The sequence below is a fragment of the Zingiber officinale genome, chromosome 3A (assembly GCF_018446385.1).
Source record: "Zingiber officinale cultivar Zhangliang chromosome 3A, Zo_v1.1, whole genome shotgun sequence".
NCBI classification, from domain to species: Eukaryota; Viridiplantae; Streptophyta; class Magnoliopsida; order Zingiberales; family Zingiberaceae; genus Zingiber; species Zingiber officinale.
This window is the reverse complement of record NC_055990.1, coordinates 42,256,548-42,279,136: the sequence shown is the minus strand read 5'-3', so window position 1 is coordinate 42,279,136 and position 22,589 is coordinate 42,256,548. Positions and strand designations below refer to the sequence as shown.

Sequence of the window (22,589 nt, the reverse complement as noted above, 5' to 3'; positions counted from 1 at the left end):
AAACCATGAATATAGAAGCAATGATCGATGGTATGCCCATCCATTTCACTGTTGGTACAGTAGAGCCTTTTGCTCCCCGTTGAGCGATGAGATTCTGCCTCGGTGACCCATCAAGAACCAATCCGATTTTGTGTCTTGGGTTGTGAAAAATTCACAACATGTCTAGAATTATTTCTTTTGGCAGCCACATCACTTTGTCTCTCATGATGTAAAATAAGTGCATGGACCTTCTGGGTGTCGAGAAGCCCCGGGGGAGTCGTATCCAGAGGAAAAATCTGGCAGCATCTCCCCTATACACGTGACAATCTAAAACATTTATACATACAAAAATATACATTAGCCACACATTGCTGGAATATATACACAACCACGCAGTTTATACTCAACCTACTCGGTTGGAACAAAATATTTACAACCACGCAGTTATATATATACAAAAACACAACAGAAAATGATAGAAACCCCTACAAATCGAAAACAATACTGCTAGCCGGTTAGACTTACACCATACAACAAAACAATACAAGACACCACATTTCAACAACTCAGAAACAAATCCGGAATATACCAAGCTAAGTACACCGAATACATAAACCAAATAAAGTACTAAAGAAACCAGAAAATAGGTCTTCAGATGTGACGTAGGAACCGACAGACAGGATACTCCAAGCGACTCCACAAATATCTACCTGATGCCTGAAATAAAAATATATCAACGGTGTGAGTTCAACAACTCAGCGGATACCAGATAGATAGGTATAATAAGTTATTACTAATAGTAATAATCATGCGGTACAGTTTTCTGAACAATAAAGAAAATGTAACTGAAAAGGCTGAAGAAAACTGTACTCACCAGGACCTCCTATCTGAACATAAGGGTAGTCATACCAGATACAACATGTCACCTATATGCATGTCAAACATATACAAACACCAAAATGCAGTAACCAATATGCAGCAATCACAAGCAATAAATACAATTATTTAAAATGATGTAAAATGACATGTGTCACCCCAGACACCAGTCAACCATCTCACACGCGATGGTGAGACCGAGTGTGTAGGGCTATAACAACTGTGCACTCTGCCATCACTGCTCCTGAATGATCGAGTGGACAGGATGTTGTCTGAGTACACCTATCCTCCTACCTCAAACAGAGTGGGGGAGCGCAATGCTCTCATCTCCCTGAGACAGTCTAGAGGAGGGATCCCTGCTGGCTATCACGCTGCATCACCACTACCTAAGAGCGGACCAACGGAGCCTAACAGAGCAAAATTACCACACACTCTACCTGATATACCACTAACCCATAAGTGGTTGTGTGTGCAGATTCATGTACTAGCGATGTGCTCAATAATAATGGAGCTGACAATCGCACAACATGCAATCATGCAAGATGGCGCATGACACTAAGCATGTAAATCCTGATCATAACCACCTCTACACAATATGTGCCGAAAAGGAAAAGGGATCCTACACCAATGATCTAGGTGACATAAGTCCAAGTACCCAATTTAGGTATATCAAATAATTAAACTACTACACAGTAGGGTAATGTATGTCACTAATCCTATGAACAGGAGTAAACATAACAACAAATAAGTGAATATAATCATGAATGCACAATAGACAAGAATATAGGCAAACTACAAGAACCAAATAGTGACATACCAAAGTAGATGCAAACATAGCCATTACTACTAGCAATAAACTATTATGCATTTCTAAAATGACCATATCAAAGAGATAAGTCAGAAGTACCCACTTCAAAAAAAATGAAGATCGTATCCGAAAGATTCCACGTCGAGACGCCCATCTCGAATCAAGTTATGCATATCAAACATATAATTTAGCTACTCAAATATGTATTTAGTAGCTAAATTAAATTCCTATTAAACCAGGAAACCTTAATCCATCGATCAATTACCCAATAACCAATCCATCCCTGAATGATCAATCTTCTACATAATGAATCAAACCAATCCAAACAAACTCAGCCAACTTCTATCGTGCTAATGCTGACCCGTAATCGGAGAAGTTTGATGCTGGAAATTGGTGGCTAGAGTTGGATGACGCTGCTAGACACCCAAACAGATTCCCCAAATTAGCATTGTACCTAGACCTATACTTTAGATCAATCAAGCTTAATTCAACAACCTTACCCACTCTAGATCAGAAGTAGCTATTGGCTTGTGATGATGGTTCGTGAAAATGACCACGCGTAGCTGGTGGGTTGCAACACTACTTCGACCTAGTCCAAATGGCAATCGGAAGAGGGAGATCGTAGTGTAGTGAAATTGAGGGGTAACCGGAACTCTTACCTGACTTGTGGTTGTAGCTTCACCAATCCAAGATCGCTCACAGGAAAGCCGCGATGGATCGAGCTAGGGCTGCCGGCGCTAGGGAAGAGGGAAAGAGCTGGTTCTGTGTCGGTGACGAAAAGGAGGGAAAGAGGAAGGAGATGAGAATCAGGGCAGAGGCAACCGGCGTCGATGCCCGGCGACCGACAAACGGTGGTGCGGCATCAGGTGGCGGTGGCGGCATTTTGCAAATCATGTGAGGTGAACTCAGGGCAAAATACTCAAGTCTTCTCCTTGGCCATCGGTTCTTATCCGTGAGGGAGAAGAGGAAGAGGCATCGCGGCGGTGCTAGTTGAGGAAATCTAAGAGGGGGTCGGCGTCAGGTTGAATAGGGCACGAGACAGAGAGGAATCAGCGGTGGCACTAGCTTGATTAGAGTAGAGAAGGAGGGGTTCACCGATGTGGCTCAGAAGAGAAGAGAGGAGAAGAAAGGTGGAGATCGCAGTGTTGAGATGAGGAGAAGAGATCAAGAAGAAACGGCAGAGAGGAACACAACATCGGGGAAGAGGAGGAAACAAAAACAAAAGAAAAGGAAATCGAAAAAATTTAATAAATACCTAGGGTTAGCTTAATTAAAACCTAAGTTCACTCCTTAATCAATTCTCACTAAATTTGGGTATTCTAAACAGACTTTTCCCAAATCTATTAATTCATCCCTGTAAACTCGTCATACGAGCTCTAATTATTTTTCAGAAAATTTCTAAAAATTTCTAAAAATTCTCTTAATGTTATTCGTCCATAAAACTTTATTATTCGATTACAGTATTTTACAGTCAGTAAGAGGATTTATTAAAAGTATGGATCCTCGAATAATAGAAAAAGAATCATTCAAATCTATACGGAATTGCATGACTCGTTCTTTTTCTTCTCATTTAGCGAAGCCCTTGAGACCACCACAAGTGCAAGTAATTGGGTCGTGGTATGAAGATAGTTCATCCCAAAGAGCTTTCATCTTGGTATAGTAGATTGACACAGATTGGTGTCCTTGTCGAAGTTCCGCGTTTCTTAAGGAATTTGAAAAATCCGAGAGTCATTCCCTTGCGAAAATCTAACTTGTAAATCATTCCATACATCGGTTGCGGATTCTGTATAGATAATACTACTTGCAATGTTAGAATCAACAGAGTTAAGAATCCATGAATGTATCATGTGATTACAACACTCTCATGTTTGAAATGTATCATGATTTTCTTCTGGCCTCTTGATTGTCCCGTTGATGAAACCAATTTTGTTCTTTGCACTTAAGGCAATGTGCATTGCGTGACTCCATTTGCAATTATTATTTCCTTCGAGTGGTTTGGAGACGAGAATGAGACTGGGTGGTCGGAATGATGCAAAGAGAGAGGATCCGATTGGTTCGCTCCCTTCTCCTTCGAGCTTTCTCCCATTATTGTAGCGGAAGTATATTGCTTTTATAAACTTTGTTTTGATACCATAAAAATATGAAAGTATGTAGGGAGGAAAGCTATATTAATTATGTATATATAAAACAATAGTCAATAACAAGAATATATACAACTTCATAATACGTAAAATAAGGAAACTAAGACCTAATTTAATATGAATTAATTATATAGAATATATATTTAGGAAACCATATTTAATTCAAATAATTTGGTCAATCAATTAGAATCATTTGTCAATCAATTAGAATCATTTCTTTAATAATATTCTTTAATATTCATTAGCTTTAGTATATAAACATTATCATTAACAAATTGAATTATGGATATGGAACGACCACTTCAGTCTACATTACACGGAGATCAATTTATATTTAATATTCATAGATTTAGCACACAAACATAATTATAAAAAAAATTAAATTATGAAGAAAAAGTAATTCAATTTGATCCGAGATCAATCTTATTCAATATCCATCAAACTTATTACACAAACATGATGATGGGCAAAGCACATGCTCTACAACTTAAACTTATTCATCTCTCACACTTAGGTAAATTTCAAAGGATAAACCGGTGTCTTGTCCGGAAAAAAGAGACCAAAGAACTTCTCCAACTCCGCTGGACCTTTTTGATTCTCGTTGAACATCGCGAACAAGTATGTCTCAATTGGATCAGGCTTCCTTGGTGTCCCTTTCGCAACATGGTTGATCAAATTCTGATTGTAAGTGCCAGCATTGTTGACTTCCGCTCCAAAGTCACCGCCGGATGGCCAACCACTCTCGGAAACCACGACACCCACACTTGCCCCTCCAACTTTCTCCATCGCCGCATTGACCGAATCCAACATTGCATCAAATAGATTTTGGTATCCAAAATTTCCATCTTGAACTATCACCCTGGTCGCTTTGAATAAGGCATAGTCCAATGAAATATCCTTGGAGTTATCCTTGTACGCAAAATATGGGTAAATGTTCACAAGGAGCGGAGCCTCATTCGCCGCGAGGAAATGCACAATGGGGCTGATGATAACTTTTGCCGCGACCGTGAAATCCCCGGCCGAAGGTGGATATGAAGCCCCGAGCACAGTCATGGCCACCGAAGTGGTAACTTTGATGGTGTTAATGTTGTTCGCGAGTAGTGCACTTTGGACATTGCACATGGCGGGGAGGATGAACTGAGCCATATCACTCGGAATGATCTCATTGCCAACGTTGATGTAACGAAAGTTGACATTGCCGATGTGGGGGACTATATTGGTTTTGACCCAATTTTGAGCCGCCGAAACATCAAGGGCCAATCGTTGCACGTCTTGGTTGAGCGTCCCGACTATGAGACTTATGTTGGATCCAGCCAAGGCGGCAAGCACATCAGGGTACGGTTCATAAATTCTCATGCGATCGATTTGGTTGGACTTGAACAGAGCCACAACCTCTGGAGGTGGTGGCAAGTTATTTCCTACCCTTCCATAACAAACTCCAATAGCACTCACTCCTGCCCAAAATTCATATTAGCAAATAATAATTAATTACACAAATATTTTAAAATATAAACAAATAATAATAATAATAAAAATAATTATGGGAAAAATTACTTGTCGGAACCATAAAAGCAGTCGAGACGATTAGCACCACAATGGCAATGGAAGAATAATGAATATTTCGCATAGCCATGGCTTTGCTTTCGTAGTAGGTAGAACGATAGATTTGTCGTGTAGAAGTAATGTAAAACTCTAGTTATATAGAGATGGTAATGGTGACTTTAAAGGTTATTTGGAAACATAAGGAGAAAAGAATTAAAATATTAATAATGATTCAACGTATTTCCTTAGCAAGTAACATTTTTTTTGTAATAAATAAGTTACTAATTAGTTTTATAATAAATAGAAAATATTAAATTCATGTAAATTCTAGAGAAATAAAAATATATATAAGAAAGAAAACCCCTAAATATAATAATTTTTTAAAGGTCTTAAAAACCAGCATTTATATTTTTTTTTCCTTTGATATATTATTATAATAATCTCTGTCGATGCTATTAATAGAAAACAATGAAAGTTGAAATTATAGTTTTTTTAAAAAAACACTTTTTCATCAATGAGAATATTTTTTATTAAATTATAATATTATTTTTAAAGTATTTAAATATAAATTAAGAGCATAGTTGAAATTTGATAAGTTAATATAATTTGTAAATTGATGTGATTTGCGCTCATAAACTTTTTTTTTTTTAAAAAATGCCAAGCTCAATATGTCAAGTATTGCTTGTTATTGTATTTATACTTTCAAAAAAAACTTGAATAAATTCTGGTATTCGCATATTTTGGAATAGGAAATTAATGAACACTCATTAAGGACGAATGGATTGTAATGATATAATCAATCACACAAGGCTTGTACTTCTCATTGATAGATATTGATCTTGTCTGAGACAGTTGATGAAAGAACTATCGGTAAGTTGACGTTTATATTTACTTTATTGTCAATCACCAAAGAACAATAGAAATTGGTATAGGAATTAATTAGGGTCTAAATGAAAGAAAACAAGAAGAGAGTTAGAACGACGAACGAGGGTTATTCAGTGCAATTCCTCTGATGCTCAAGTCTCCGACAGAGGAGAATGAAGAAGAAGAAGAAAAACGGTGAATTAGGGTTTCTAGAAGTCTAAAGGTGTGTGTGTACCTACGGCCACAAGAGAGGGCGACATTTTATAGAGTTGTGATTATACTCTTACGTTTTTCAAGTGTTCGGAGATTTACATTTGTGTTACCCATGTTTTCTGAAATAAATAACTATTGTACCCACCTATTTCGGACTAAATGGTTGCCGTTTCCCTTAGAAATAATGACCATGTTATCCTTATCTTTTGCGAGCAACAGCTCCTCGTCTTTGTTGCTGGGGTTCCAATCTGGATCTAGGAAACTTGGAGTTAGAGACGACTAGGGGTTGGAGAACACCCAGAATCGGGACCTGGAGTCGCAGATCACCCAGAGTTGAAACAACCTGGTGTCGGAGATTACCTAGAGTTGGGGAAGCCTTGGAGTTAAAGATTAGATTTCTGTTGACTTAGAGCCAGAGACGACGCAACACTAGGAACGACGTTGATTTGGGAAGTGACCTAGTGCAGGTAGTGACGTCGAGTCTGGAACAATACGGAGCCAACTATGGCATCGAGTCAGGAACTACATAGAACTGACTTGGGCGTCGAATTGGAAATGACACAGAATCGAGAGCGACATAGAGTCGAGGAGCGGCCTTCTGTTCACTTTGATGACCACTTCCGCAAGATATTGACTTCTCTTTAACCAAGTGGCACCCTTTGAGATTACCTCTTATATCACCAGTCTCCCTTTCAAGTACTATTTAAGGAGATGAAAGTCCGACTGACTGAACTATTATGTAGTCGAATATAGTAGTTCAGTCTGTCCTAACTGTAACAACCACATATTGAATCATACACGTGTTACAATTGACATTGCGCATTAAATGTGGCCATGCCTATTAAATGTGCACCATATGCAATCTATCTCGATCCTCAAGTCCGGACTATGTTAGTATGTTTTCGTTTTCGAGGTTGAATCTTATTAATGTGATGTGATGACCTGCAAAGAAAATAGAGCATTATCCGAAGTGCAATGATTACTGAGGTTTGGTTTGATCCATGTGCTTAATGAAATGGCTAAAAATCCATCTCACCCTCATGATTATAGTGATCCAATAGTCATATTGAATGAGGGAGGGTATATTAGGTCGAAGAGAGATGTCATTTCTTTTATCAGACAATCCTTGCTTTTGTGTTCGTTGTCTTTGTGGTCTTTATCTCCTAGCGCTCTGTGTACAACCTCTCAATAAGTTGTCTTGTTCTTTGGCTTCACCCATGACGTTGATCAAGTGCTAATCATCTAGCCACAAGCTATAGCTTTTGCTACCTTGTATTGTACCTCCCGATGGCTGCGGAGTCACCTTCTACTCTTTGGTACAGATCCGTTGAGTTAGATTTTAACGGTAGAGAATTGGATCAAATAAGGATGACCTATAAGATTATTTCCAACCACGACCCAGCAGTCTCAAATGGTAATGACCACCTAGATTGTCCTCCTCTCGGTTTCATGACATTTTTCAGAAGTCACTTATTGAATGAGCTTCTCTTTCCCATCCCAAAATTTTATCTAAAGTATTTTAGTATTTTAGTATTCCTTTATCTCAGCTTAGCCCAAACTCTCTCTCTGCATCCTCATTGGCATAGTCATCCTCTTTCGACTATACCAAATGTCTCTATCTCCTTGAGTTTTCCATTATTTCTTTTACCCCCAAAAAATGAAAGGAGTATTCTTCTTTTCCTTTAAAGTCAGGTTGGATTTTTTGAATAACTTCCCATCATCTCATAAGGGGTGGATGCGCCACTTTTTCTTTGTAAAGCCTCTGAGTTAGTCTAGGATTCCTTTACCCAACATCCGATCAACTTTGAGCTATTGGAAATCATCTTTGCCTAGCATCTGGTTAACATTGACCTGCAATGACTTCTTCACAAAGTGTCCGATCAATCCTTTGACCCACTTGGACTTTTCTTGCTAAGTATCCGGTTAATCATTTGACCTACTTGGGCTTCCAATCATGGGGTGCCCCATCATCCTTAATCTGCCTAGATTTCCACATATCTAGCTTCACTTACTAGGACTTTTATCTAGTTTCACTCACCAGGATTTTCAATTGTCCGACATCACTCACCAATACTTTCAACTGCCTGGCTTCACTCACCAAGACATTTACCTAGTTTCACTCACTAGGATTTTCCTTCTGCCTAACTTCACTCATTAGGGTTTTCAACTACTTGGCTTCACTCACCAGGACTTTTACCTAGTTTCACTCACTATGATTTTTCTACTACCTAGCTTCACTTACAAAGGCTTTCTAACTTCCTGACTTCACTCACCAAGATTTTCCATACCAAGTGTCTGGTCAACAGTGATCCACTTGGATTTTCTTCTTCTATCCACCTTCCTGTTGGACTTTCCCTTGCCGAACCTCCAGTTAGGACTTTCTAGTCAAGTATTCGATCAACCTTGACCTACATGACTCTTCACACAAAATTGGTAAAACCTTGACCAATGGAGAATTGCACCAACAATCTCCCCATACGGACAATTGCACTTGCAATGTCTATATATTGTCAAACATCAAAACTCAAACTTGAGCGAACTCAAGCTTAGTTAAACTGGTCAACCTTGACCTAGGGTAATTGCACCAACAATCTCCCTTTTTTTTATGTTTGACAATACATTTAAATTATGCAAGCCTTAACTTCTTCTTCACGCCAAAACATGATTGAGGGTTTCCTTCCTTCTCCGTTACTAAGAGGACAAACTTCCCCTTTTTGGTTAAGAAGCTTTAACATAAACCCTACATTCTCCCCCTTTGGCACACATCAAAATTCTCCCTCTAAAGAGTTATTCATACATTGTTTACAACCTTACTTTTTGTTCACAATCCCACAATGAAGGTCTCATACCCTTCATTATGCCCAATGCTCATCCTTGAGCATTAACTCATTTTTCAATGCTCATCCTAGAGCATTCACACTCCAACAATGAAGATATCCAATCTTCCATTGTTTTTTAATGCTTAATCTTGAGCATTCATCACAATGAAAGTTTACAACCTTCCATGGTTTCATAAATACATGTCTCTAAGGAGTAGCTCCCCTCAAAACATGCTCTAAACTTCTATCATTGCACCAACAATGACTTCGTATTCCTAAACCTTTAGGAAATTTTTTTTTTTAAGTTTTGAGGTTTAATAATCAAATTAAATGCAAACCTCATCCTAAACCTTAACTTAGTCTTTCTTTAACCAATCCTCTCTTGTTTCAACAATAAAACTACCCTTGAATGCTTATTTAGGCACTTCCTAGGGTTAGGAATGGTTAACATGACTAAGCATAGCTTATTCAACTTAAATAAACTTATTTAAGCTGAAATCAAGATCTTAAGCGCCCAAACAAAGCTCGTAATCACTTAAGACCAATCGTAATCGACTAAAGTTATGATTCAATCGATTCCTAGGTGTTAATCGATTACTGTAATCAATTCCGTGAGCTATTGTGTTCACGAAAATTCTCCTAATCAACTACCTTAGTTGATTAGGATGTGTCAATCAACTAGCTTAGTTGGTTACCATTTCTGATTTCTAAAATCGATTTCAGCCAAATTTTAGAAATACCCTAAAAATTCTATAAAATTCTAAAAATTGTGAAAATTCTTGTAGACATTATTTAAGGCATATACTATCATGAAAAAAAATATTTTTTTTTTAAAAAATATATCTTATTTTCAAATATTGATATAAAATTGAAAACTCTTGAAAACTTTAATGTTTTTTCTAAGATTGTGTTTAACTTTCCAATGGTGATTACTATCAATAAATAATCTTTACCAAGGTTTTCCAAAATTATTTTGAAATCATTTTTAAAATTAATTACCAAACATGTTCCTGAGCTAAGTGTACATGACTTGTACACTAGCATTTCAAATGATTAGATAACACATAACTATGTGTTTTAATGAAGCTAAAACTCAAATAGATGTACTAGATCAACATCTTGAGTCTTGTTCATCATCCTAATATCTCACTTGTATCTAATATTTACTAAAACACATACAAGTCACCTTATGGTCTTTGTTAGATGTAAATTTTGATTTTTCTCTAATCTAAGGGATCATGCATATCTATCTAGACATTTTAAAATATGATCATCCACTTAGAATGTCACTTGTTGATAAATTCGTTTACCACACTTGTTAGTAAATGACATTGTCCTTAATTACAAGAAATTTAAAATAATGCATGAAAATTTATGGCATATATCAAAATGAATATTTTTCAAAAGAAAAACTATTTTAGCTACATGATATATGTATGACATGACATGGTATTTTTATATTTTTCATAATAAGAATAAATGTAAAGTATGATGTCATGACATAGGATGGGCAAACAATCATTGCAATTTAGCATAAATAAATATACCTAGATTATCTATCTAAGTATCTCTAAAAATTTACTAACTTAAGATTAATCCTAGATTGCCCCCCTTTTCCTTCTAAGAAAATGTCAAAACCCAACTTGACATTTCTTTTACCATGTTCTTATTTGTGCCAATTTAAATTAAGTTCAATTCCTCAAATTTTGGCACATTTTACTCTTCAAAAGAGTCACCATTAAAACCTTTTAATTTTCAAGAAGTACAACTACCTTGAAAATATCTTTCAAGTGTCAACATTATAAAAGTTGGGTTAGCTACTCTTTCAATTAGAGTTGCACTCTCTAAACCCATCTAGAGTGTAGAGAAAATATTCTTAGGAACCTAAAATTAATTGGTGCTCCTTGGCTGTTCTATGCATTCACTAGGGATAACTACCCTTGATACCTTCTTAAGCTTCTTAGAAGCCTTGGTCACACTCATCTCTTCTAGGTCAACTCTAAGGATAACTTCCCTTGTGACCTTCTTATTGACTTTCTTAGGCCTCTTAAAAGCATTAGTCACATTTGTCTTTTTCAAGGTTAGTTCTAGGAATGACCTCCCTTGTAACCTTGGCTTGACCCCTAGACGCAGGGTTAGTTTCATAGCTATATAGAACTCTAAGATAAGAAGAGACATCCTTCTTGGCTTTGGGTTTTTATCCTAAACCTTTATGACCATTAGATGGTTCTCGCATTCCTAAACCTATGTTGTGCTTATTTTGCCCCTTAAGATATTTTTCATTTTTTAAGGATCTTTTCTAATTTTTCAAGCCTTGATCTCAAAACTTGATTTTCCAATCTTAAATCATTTGATTTAGATTTTCCTTGATTTTTATGAGCTTTTTTATTTTTAGACATATATCTAAAATCCTTAGAAAGTTATCTACCTTCCTAACCTTAGGTATAGTAGTTTTCACATGATATGCTACATATTTTTCTTAACTCTATCAACTCTATCATGCTTCCTATTTTCATGATAAATAGTGTTAAAGTGATATAAACTAGATCTAGAATGATTTTATCATGGGTCAAAGGAATTGGTTCAATAAATGATACCTTGAGTTTTCCCTTAGAAGCTCTCTCATGACTCAAGCTTCCTCTTTTGACTTTGGTCGAATTCTTCCTCTTTGGATACTGGCTCCGACAATGTCCATTTTATTTGCAAGAGAAGCACACAATGTGCTACTTGCCTTTGTGCACCATGGGTCTGACCGTCTTCGACTTCTCATTAACCCTTGGTGCCAGTTGACCTTTTTCCTTGGTCAACTTAGGACACTTACTTTTGTAATGCCCTTTCTCCCAAGAATCAAAGAAAATAATATGATTTTTATTATTTCTAATTGAAATTTCTATACCTTCGTTTGTAGGGGTGGCACATGATCCTCCATTTTATTTTTCTTGACTTGTGGAGGTAGCATCATGTTCCTCTCCATTTGACCCGTAAGTAGAAGCTTCTTCTTGCTCTGATGTCAATGAATGACGCTCCCTTTCAATCCTAGAGGTGGAGGCCTCTCATCTTCAACCTCTTACACATGAAACAAAGAGTATGCACCCTCTTTTCCTTTTTCATTGCACTCCATTAAGGATGAAGCTTCTTGATCTTCTTCTTTCGATGTTGAGCATCTCTCAACTTCGGACTCCTCATCTTCTTGATTCAATGAGTTGCCCTCATTGGATTTGTCTTGATTTGGTGTAGTGGAGGGTTCTTCATGAATCTTTACCAATTTGCTCCAAAGCTCCTTGTCATCCTCAAATTCTCCTATCTTGCTCAAGATGTTGCTAGGCAATAAATTGACTAATAGCTTGGTCACTTTATCATTGGTCTCACATCTTTAAATTTTCTCTTGACTCCAATTTCTCTTCTTGATGAGCTTGCCTTTATCATTTGTTGGAGCTTGAAAGCCTTCCATGCGAGCTAACCATTGCTCTATCTTCATCATGAAGAAATTTTGAATCTCTTATTTCTAAAGATTAAAACTTGTTGATGTGAATGGTGGAGGCATCCTTGTGCCATATTCGAGTCCATCTCGGAAATCCATCTTGAAGTTGAGCTTTTGAAATCTTTGACTTGTTAAAATTGGAGCTTCAACTTCTTCTTCCTCTGACTCATTGTCCTTTCGATGATGAGTCCGGTGAAGAGCGATCTCGCTCTGATACCAATTGTTGGGATACTTTGGAGCTAGAGGGGATGAATAGCTTCTCGCGTTTCATCGATAATAATGTTACAGTGGATAAAACTCGACGCAAAAGCTCCTCAATGCTAACAAAAAGATTTATTTGGTATCCACCTCAAGAAGATGTCACTAATACAAGGATCCACATACGACGTACTCTCCATTAGGAAAATAACTCCTTCTCGGAAGCAATCCGGAGGTGGAGAAACCTTTTACAACTTAAGTACAAGAAAATACAATTCGAAACAAGGAATCAAATGTAAATATAAATTTACTAACACTTTGAACCTTGAATCCCTAGAGCTTTTCTTACTTTAACTGCCTCTTGAAGCTTAGAAGTGTAGCAACACCTCAACCCTAGGCTTCCAAGAACTAGCTAAGAAGATGGTATGAAGAGTCGTTTGAAATAGTGCTCGAAAACCTCTTTTCTAGGGTTACCATTGGCACCTTAATCGATTAGGAAACTCCTTAATCGATTACGACATTAGCAACCTTCATAAACAACTATATTTTCAACCTTAATCGACTACCCCAATTGATTAGGCATTTCTAAATTGATTAGCCAGATTGATTCAGCAACATTCTGTTCGATCGTGAGAAATAGCTTAAGCGATTAGCTTAATCGCTTAAGCTTCGAACATAATCATTATGTTCGAAGCATAAATCTCCGTAAGCGATTATCCTAATCACTTACAGTGTTTTAATTGATTAAAAGACCTTTCTCGTGATTCAAACTTCAGCAATTACCTTAGTGGCTCAAGCTATGGTAATCGACTACCTTAGTTGATTACTGATAGCCAAAATTAGTGTCGTTAAAATCTTGGTTTCAAATGTTAACTAAAGTCTCTTTCACCCTAAATTGGTAAGTAGACTCCAGGATTGATTCGCAAAGACTTCACAGTGCTATTAATTCATCAATCTGATTTATTTCACAGCTGCTATGGAGTTTCCTTTGATAATGCAAAACCAATTTGACTAGAAATTCCTACCTGTATTTAAGTTTCCATGATCAACATTTTTAAAAGATGAATGATTATTAAAACCAAGTTCTGGAAGCATCTATTTAACCAAAAATATTACTTATAAAATTCTACTTAAAACTGAAATTAAATCTGACGAATTAAAACCAGAAGAAATGAATTAAAATCACATAGTAATTACAAAACTCTAATTCAAAGTCAAATGGAACCAAGAGTAGAAGTTTTGCATCTAAGATCATATTATTACCTACAACCAAAAGCAAGTATAAGATGATCCACGATATTAAACCAAAATGACACGAGTGAAACTAACAGGAAATCTTACGAAGAAAGGAATCGAATTAAATCTGAAGAAAAGAAATAGAGTATAGATCTAATGAGCTGGGATCCCCCAAGCACTCACAAAGCTAGGAAACATACAACCAAACTCTGATGAAGTATTCTGATCCAGATCTAGATTGTAACTAACCCAGCCCTTCCAACTCCAGATCTGGAAAACAAGTCTCAGTGGATCTGCATTTTCTCTTCCGGATCAGTGGCGACTGCAGGAGAGTGTTGAAGATGAACTCCACCCTCCACTCCGTTCTCCCGTTTCTTCCTTTTCCAGAGAAAAATCACTGATCCCCCTTTCTATAGCTTCCCTCTCTAATTTATAGTGTTTCCGGAACTTAGATCTCTTATACGACCCAGATTCTCCAAAACTCGAATCCCACGGTCCAGAAACTCCACAGCTTGAATCTGAATGAAAACCTCCTCTTCAATATTCTACAAAGATTAATTAAAATTTTCAACAAAATACCCCGTACTTGCATTTCCATATCATAATTCCAAATAACGACTAGAGTTATTAAACATAATGAAAATGCACTTAAAACTTGATGAAAGAATAAGATTTCGAAGAGAACAATTAAAAATGATTAACCACAAATAAACTCTATCAAATTCCCCCACACTTGCTTTTGACCATCCCGGCAAATTAAAATGACTCCGAAAAAGAAAACTCAATATCACTTCTTTGAGCCATACTGACAATGTATTAAAGAATGTAAAAAGTAATTATCTATGCCCATCAATCTAATCAAACATTCAAGTCCTATAACCTTCATAGTTCAATCAGTAAAATGGGTTCAGATACTCAAATAATCGAGAACAATTCATCCTTCCCGGTTGAGAATTAATCTCCAACACTCTCCTAATCTAATTCTGAAGTAGAGTTCCACTCTATGCTACTTACACACTTCACTACCATATGCTTGCCTTTTTCCTCATTCTCCACTGCTCTGATATAACAAAACATGAATCAAAAAGATTTTAACAATGAAATTGAAGTCAAAAGGGTAATTGAAATTGTATTAGACACTGATTGTAGACCATGAAGATAAGGAAGAAATAGTAGTGCTGGGAACTATCTTTGATAAATTTCTACTTGTTCTTTTACCACTCCAATTACTAAAAACATCATTCCTCTATCAACTAACTCTTCCACTTAAGGATTTTGTTAAGTAACCAAGATTCGTGATCAAGCTTGTCGTTCCCATTCAACAACCCATAAAATTCAAATCCAGATATCCAACTTCCTGAATAATATCATCTGAAATATACAAACTCAATGAAGTTTAAACTTCCTAAATGACTAAATGAATAAATTCAACTTGTAATCTCCTTGCACCTCCAATCTTGGTTCTACATAATAACCCAATCCTCTTGCTTAGTTTTCACTTTCCAACTTTACTTTGTATAGAAGAATCCTTCATCTGTTTCCAAACATTCAACTGTGACTTAAATCACATTCTTTATCAACAAAACAAGAATTCCCTGAACTGAATCCAAAATTTAAATTCAAAATTGGAATAGTACAGGATTGCAACAACTGAAATTTCCCAGCAGTTCTTGTTATAAAGCTTCACTGTTTAATTCTCTACCTCCTGGAACTAGAAATTATCACTAGAATATCCAAATTAATACAATGAAGAACTTTATTGAACATCCAATTCTCAGCCTACAAGACAATACACATTCCAGAATTCATTCAAGAACTCTTCTTGTCCAATTATAGTTTTGCTTTTCCTTCTCAAGTAGTTTGCATAATATCACCCAAGTTAGCTGCACAAACTATATAGCTTCAAAGAATTCCAAGTCCAGATTTCCAGAAAAATATAATGAAATGATTACTCATTCTAACTAACTACCACATCCAAAATATTTGACCAAGTTGATTTCAGAAATTTCCAGAATTCAAAGAACTTTTTTTTTTTTTTTACGAAACTGGACTAAGAAAAATTTAATCCCTTGGTCAAAACTTAAATCTCTTCCAGTTTACTACAATAGCACCTCTTCCAACTCAATATTTCTCTAAAGTTCACTGCTCAAAATTCCAACTTAATTCTCTTGGTACCAAAACTCCACTTCTTACAGAAATCAACTACAACGGCTTAAAGTCAGCAAAAATCCAAGCATTCCCTACAACATTTGCATCACATGCACCTCCCCCCACACTTAGAATGTTGTTCGTCTCGAACAAAGAAACTCATCAAAAACAATCCTAGCACACTAAAGAAACATGTAGAAGAATAAGAAAATAGAAGATAAAGTAGAAAGATTCAAAAAAAAAACAGGACCAAGAACAGAAAATCTTTCATCATCCTCATGCTTAATGTATAACAATTGCAATTTTGAAAAGGAACAAGGCAAATTCTAGAGATCCATGTTGAAGTGCATATCACACAAAATTAATTAGATAGGCCACCAGAATGATCCTCACTAGGTATTAAATGAACTCAACTACTCAAGTTAAAATCCACCATCTTACCCATTGAACTCATGAAGTTATCCAACAAGATATGTAAAGAATTTAGCACTGATGAATCATATATAAAACCCTTTACAAATCCAAAACAAGAATCATCAGTACTACTTAAAGAAACAATTTATTTACACAAAGTGAAATAAAAAACGATTAAACTACAAAAAACCAAAACAATTGCAAACTAACAGAATTAAAAGGAAAGACAAACAAACCACACTTCCCTTTTTTTTCTCAAGATATATATGCAGCTTCTTCAAAATACAATTTCTCCTTGAATCCTCCCTCAGCACCTTCAAAGAACACTTTGAGATGATGTCCATTCACCTTGAAAACTCTCCCAGTAGAAATTTCCTGAATCTCAACAACACCATAAGGAAACACATTAGTAACACAATAAGGTCCCTCCGACCTAGACTTCAACTTACCCCATATCAATTTAAGTCTAGAATTAAATAGCAGAACCTTGTCTCCCTTATGGAATTCCTTTCTCAATATCTGTTTATCATGAAAAGCTTTTGTTTTTTCTTTGTAAATCCGGGTACTCTCATAAGCCTCTAACCTAAGCTCCTCAAGCTCTTGCAACTGTAACTTCCTCTCATCACCAGCCTCTCCCAGATTCATGTTACAAGATTTCACAGCCCAATATGCTCTATGCTCCACCTCAACCGGCAAGTGACAAGCCTTTCCAAAAATGATTCGATATGGAGACATCCCAATAGGTGTTTTGTAAGCTTTTCGATAAGCCCAAAGAGCATCATCAAGTCTCCTGCTCCAATCCTTCCTATCCAGTTTTATTGTCTTTTCAAGAATTTGCTTAATCTCCCTATTAGAAACTTCGGCTTGACCATTTGTTTGTGGGTGATAAGAAGTAGAAACCATATGAACCACACCATACTTACTCATGAGTGTCCTCATATGCTTATTACAAAAATGAGATCCTTGGTCACTAATAATAGCTCTAGGCAATCCAAATCTGCAAAATAAATGAGACCTAACAAAGTTCACAACAACAGAAGAATCGTCAGTTCTGGTGGGAATGGCCTCCACCCATTTTGACACATAATCAACAGCTAATAAAATGTAAACAAAACCAAATTAAATAGGCAAAGGACCCATGAAATCAATACCCCATACATCAAAAATTTCACAAAACAAAATAGGTTGTTGAGGCATTTCATGTCTACGTCCTATATTCCCCATCTTTTGGCAATTCTCACAAGTCCGATGAAACTCAAAAGCATCCCTGAATAGAGTGGGCCAATACAATCTTGAATCTAAAACTTTTCTAGCTGTACGTTGAGGCCCAAAATGCCCCCCACACGCAAGTGAATGACAAAAGGAAAGTATAGATTGAAATTCATTATCAGATACACATCTCCTTATCACCTGATCACTACCAAATTTCCAAAGGTAAGGGTCATCCCATACATAATACTTTGCATCACTCTTAAGTTTATCACATTGAATTCTTGAAGAATGCACAGGAAAGACACCAGCAACCAAATAATTGACAAGATCAACATACCATGGCAACCTACCTTGTAGCCGGAAAAGATGTTCATCAGGAAATACATCTACAATTGGTATAGTATCCATATCACTACCAATCCTACTCAAATGGTCCGCCACCAAGTTCTCTTTCCCACTCCTATCTCGTATTTCAATGTCAAATTCTTGAAGTAGGAGCATCCAACGAATCAATCGAGGCTTTGCATCTTTTTTCTTGAGAAGAAACTTGAGAGCTGCATGATCAGAAAAAACAATAACATGAGAACAAAGAAGATAAGACCAAAATTTATCCAAAGCAAAAACAATAACTAAAAGCTCTTTCTCAGTTGTTGTATAGTTGCTTTAAGCAGAATCCAATGTTTTTGATGCATAGCTAATAACATGAGGCGCTCCATTAACCCTTTGAGTTAGAACCGCTCCAACTGCAAAATTAGAAGCGTCACACAAAAGTTCAAAAGGTAACAACCAATTAGGGGCACACATAATAGGAGAAGAAATAAGAGCTTCCCTGAGTCTATCAAAAGCTTCCTTGCATTTTTCATCAAACACAAACTCCACATCCTTCTGCAACAACCGTGACAAAGGTAAAGCAATAATACTAAAATCTTTGATAAATCTTCTATAAAAACCTGCATGCCCAAGAAAAGAACGAACCTCCCGCACACATGTGGGATATGATAAAGCAACAATCACACTAATCTTAGCTGGATCCACCTCAATACCTTTTTCAGAAACAATATGACCCAAAACTATACCATGCTGAACCATGAAATGACACTTTTCAAAATTCAAAACCAAATTCTTTTCTACACATCTATGCAAAACACAAGACAAACTATCCAAACATGCATCAAATGAAAAACCGTAAACAGTAAAATCGTCCATAAACACTTCCATGCAATGCTCAAGAAGATCCGCAAAGATACTTACCATGCACCTTTGAAATGTACCTGGGGCATTACACAGTCCAAACGACATCCTTCTATAAGCGAAAGTCCCAAAAGGACATGTAAAAGTGGTCTTCTCTTGATCCTCAGGTGCTATGCAAATCTGAAAATATCCTGAATATCTATCCAAAAAACAATAATGTGTCTTCCCCACCAACCTCTCCAACATTTGATCAATAAAGGGTAATGGAAAATGATCCTTCCTTGTTGATTGATTAAGTCTCCTATAATCAATGCACACTCTCCAACTATTTTGTACCCTTGTAGGAATCAATTCATTGCCCTCATTTGCCACCACAGTAATTCCCGATTTCTTAGGCACCACTTGCACCGGACTTACCCACTTGCTGTCCGAAATAGGATAGATAATCCCAGCTTGCAGCAACTTAACAACTTCTTTTTTAACTACATCAAGAATAATTGGGTTAAGTCTCCTTTGTGGTTGTCGCACAGGTTTAGCATCTTCTTCCAACAAAATCCTATGTGTACAAATAGAAGAACTAATCCCTGTTAAATCTGCGAGAGTCCACCCAATCGCCTTTTGATTATGCCTCAAAACATTCAACAATCTCTCCTCCTGTACAGCATCAAGATCTTTAGAAATAATGACTAGTAGTTGTTCATCTTTCCTTAAATAAGCATATTTCAAATGGCTCGGAAGAACTTTCAACTCCAACTTTGGTGGCTGCAAAACAGAAGGAAGTGCCTTTCCAGATTCAACCTCAACTACACAGACTCCCTCACAGTCCTTTGTCTCTGAAGCAAAAACATACTGATCCAAATTGTCACTGCATTCTGTACTCAGATCATCCCCAAAGTTATTAAAAAGAGCAGCACATTCCAGTAAGTAACCATCTAACCTATCTTCCAGTTCATCAAATAACTCTATACTCAACAAAGAGTGATCCTCTACTGGATATTTCATAGCATCCAAAATGTTATACTGAACTATAGTTTCACCAAATTCCATTGACAGAGTTCCAGCATGAACATCAATTTTAGTCTTTGCTGTCTTCAAAAATGGTCTTCCTAAAATAATTGGCACATGACTTGATAAAGTATCACCCTCCATATCCAAAACATAGAAATCTGCAGGGAAAATCAATTCCTTAACCTTAACCAACACATCTTCAATCACTCCTACTGGATGAGCAAAACTTCGATTTGCCAATTGGATCACAACCCCTGTTGGCTGAAGAGGACCAATTCCATGAGCCTGAAACACTGATTTCGGCATTACATTAATGGATGCCCCAAGATCCACCATAGCATCTTCAAAACAGTTTTCTCCAATTTTACACGGAATAGTAAAAACTCCCGGATCCCTGCATTTTTGCGGCATAGCCTGAAATAATGCAGAAACACTTTCCCCTGCACTAACCAGCTCATCACCCTTAAGCTTCTTCTTATTAACACATAGATCCTTCAGAAATTTTGCATACTTTGGAATGTGTTTGATTGCTTTCAGTAGAGGGATATTTACTTCTACTCTACTAAAAATTTCCATCATCTCTTGAAATTCTCTAGACTTTTCAATAACCTTACCCTTCCCAGGTTTTACCAACCTTTGAGGAAATGGTAACTGAATCTCTGTCTGCTTCTGTTCCACCACTGGAATCTGCACTGCAATGGATTTAGGAACAGAACCAAATTTAATCTGCAAATCTGAATCCAAATCTCTTGAACGCTCAGCTGAATCTTCCTATTTATTCTCAGAAACATTTTTCCCATTCCGTAGAGTGATAGCACTCACATTTCCTCTTGGATTTGGAATAGTTTGGGAAGGCAGCTGGCTTGAGGTCTGTAACTGAGTTTGTCCCTGTGCAGACACCAATTGACTCACTTGTCTTTCAATGTTCTGTAATACTGCATCAGTCCTCTGTTGTTGCTGAATTGAATGAGTACACTGCAATGAAAGCTGTTGTTGATGAAGCATCATTTGCTGCATAATCTCTTTCATGTCTTGTACTGAAAAATCAGTTTGAGTTGAGGGAAAAGACTTTCTTGGCTGCTGAAATGATGGAACAGGTTGCTGAAACTGCTGAAATGGTTGTATTCTGTTCGGAACTGTGCTATTGTAAAACCCTGGTGGTCTCTGATTTCCTAAAAAATTGTTATTATGAATTTGTTGTGGAAAAGGCTGCTGAGCAGCTGAAATATTTCCATACCTCAGATTTGGATGATCTCTCCATCCTAGATTATAAGTAGGTGACATAGGATCGTACTTAATTGGTTGATTACTTTGTTGATATTGTGGACGATTAGGGAAGACGCTAGTTGCTGCTACGAATTGCTCAGCTGTTGAATTGCATCCATCTGATTGCAAACTGGGACAAGTATCTGTTAAATGCCAACTACTGGCACAGAATCCACATATTTTTATTGCCTGCACAGGCTCCACAACTTGATGTTGAAATTGCTGATTCCTGTCATCTGAGCTGCTGTCAACTCAATTCTATTCAACATTTCCTCTAATCTACTCTCAATTCTACTCTGTCCTGGTTGTAAAATCTGGGCTTCATGAACACCCCTTGCTACCATAGGTCTTGTACCAAATTGTTGGTAATTTGCTGCCATAGTTTCTATCAACTCCCTAGCATCATTAGGTGTCTTATTCACCAAAGCTCCCCCACTAGCAGCATCTATCATGCTCCTATCCATGAGCAATAACCCTTCATAGAAATATTGAATTAACAATTGATCACTTATTTGATGTTGTGGACAGCTTGCGCATAACCTTTTAAATCTTTCCCAATATTCATGAAGTGTTTCCCCAGTAGCTTGCTGAATTCCACAAATGCTTTTCCTAATCGATGCTGTTCTAGATGCAGGAAAAAATTTATCCAGAAATACTCTCCTCATATCACTCCAACAAGTAATAGTCCCTGAAGGTAAATAGAATAGCCAGTCTTTAGCTGCATCAGCCAAAGAAAATGGAAATGATCTCAGTTTAATATCCTCCTCCGAAATTCCCTGAGGTTTCATTGTAGAGCATACCACATGGAATTCCTGTAGGTATCGATTTGGATCCTCACCTGAATGTCCATGAAATTTAAGCAACAAGTGTATAATACCTGATCTTAATTCAAAATCAACTTCTAACTCAAGATACTCAATGCAAAGAGGTTGATGTGAACCATCAGGAGCTGCCAACTCCCTCAGTGTACTGCCATGACCAAGTACCATCACTACAACAAAAACCTTCATAGACATCGGTTTTCCACCGGTGTCTATTTCATTTTCGACCGATGTCTATGAAGTCGATGTTAAAAGTCTGCCATTTTAGACATCGGGTTAAAACCGGTGTAGTATCACTTAACGACACCGGTCTTCGAATCGGTTATTAACCGGTGTAGTATTACTTAACGACACTGTTTCATCAGCGGTGTA

At 36.9% G+C, this 22,589-nt stretch overlaps 2 protein-coding genes across 2 annotated transcripts; both read right to left on the bottom strand.

The window, feature by feature from the left end:
* Positions 1–4,314: 4,314 nt before the first annotated feature.
* LOC122050376 (glucan endo-1,3-beta-glucosidase-like) lies at positions 4,315–5,437 on the bottom strand. The gene is made up of 2 exons (XM_042611283.1): positions 5,359–5,437; positions 4,315–5,258 (listed from the first exon to the last, which is right to left on the bottom strand). Exons 1-2 carry the CDS (start codon positions 5,435–5,437, stop codon positions 4,315–4,317), a joined length of 1,023 nt encoding a protein of 340 aa, XP_042467217.1.
* Positions 5,438–14,441: 9,004 nt separating this feature from the next.
* On the bottom strand, positions 14,442–22,385 carry LOC122050375. Its single transcript, XM_042611281.1, has 6 exons — positions 22,274–22,385; positions 21,937–22,114; positions 21,586–21,852; positions 20,953–21,526; positions 18,282–20,901; positions 14,442–14,702 (listed from the first exon to the last, which is right to left on the bottom strand). Exons 1-5 carry the CDS (start codon positions 22,383–22,385, stop codon positions 18,595–18,597), a joined length of 3,438 nt encoding a protein of 1,145 aa, XP_042467215.1. The 3' UTR covers positions 14,442–14,702; positions 18,282–18,594.
* Positions 22,386–22,589: the final 204 nt, after the last annotated feature.

Bases quoted from the DNA above. Each gene is read 5' to 3' on its own strand.
- LOC122050376 (XM_042611283.1), bottom strand. From the start codon at position 5,437: ATGGCTATGCGAAATATTCATTATTCTTCCATTGCCATTGTGGTGCTA. The intron at 5,259-5,358 runs GTAATTTTTCCC...AATTTTGGGCAG, and splicing joins TGCTTTTATGGTTCCGACAA to GAGTGAGTGCTATTGGAGTT.
- LOC122050375 (XM_042611281.1), bottom strand. From the start codon at position 22,385: ATGGTACTTGGTCATGGCAGTACACTGAGGGAGTTGGCAGCTCCTGAT. The intron at 22,115-22,273 runs GTATTATACACT...TGGCTGATGCAG, and splicing joins TGATTTTGAATTAAGATCAG to CTAAAGACTGGCTATTCTAT. The intron at 21,527-21,585 runs GCAATAAAAATA...TACTTGTCCCAG, and splicing joins AAGTTGTGGAGCCTGTGCAG to TTTGCAATCAGATGGATGCA.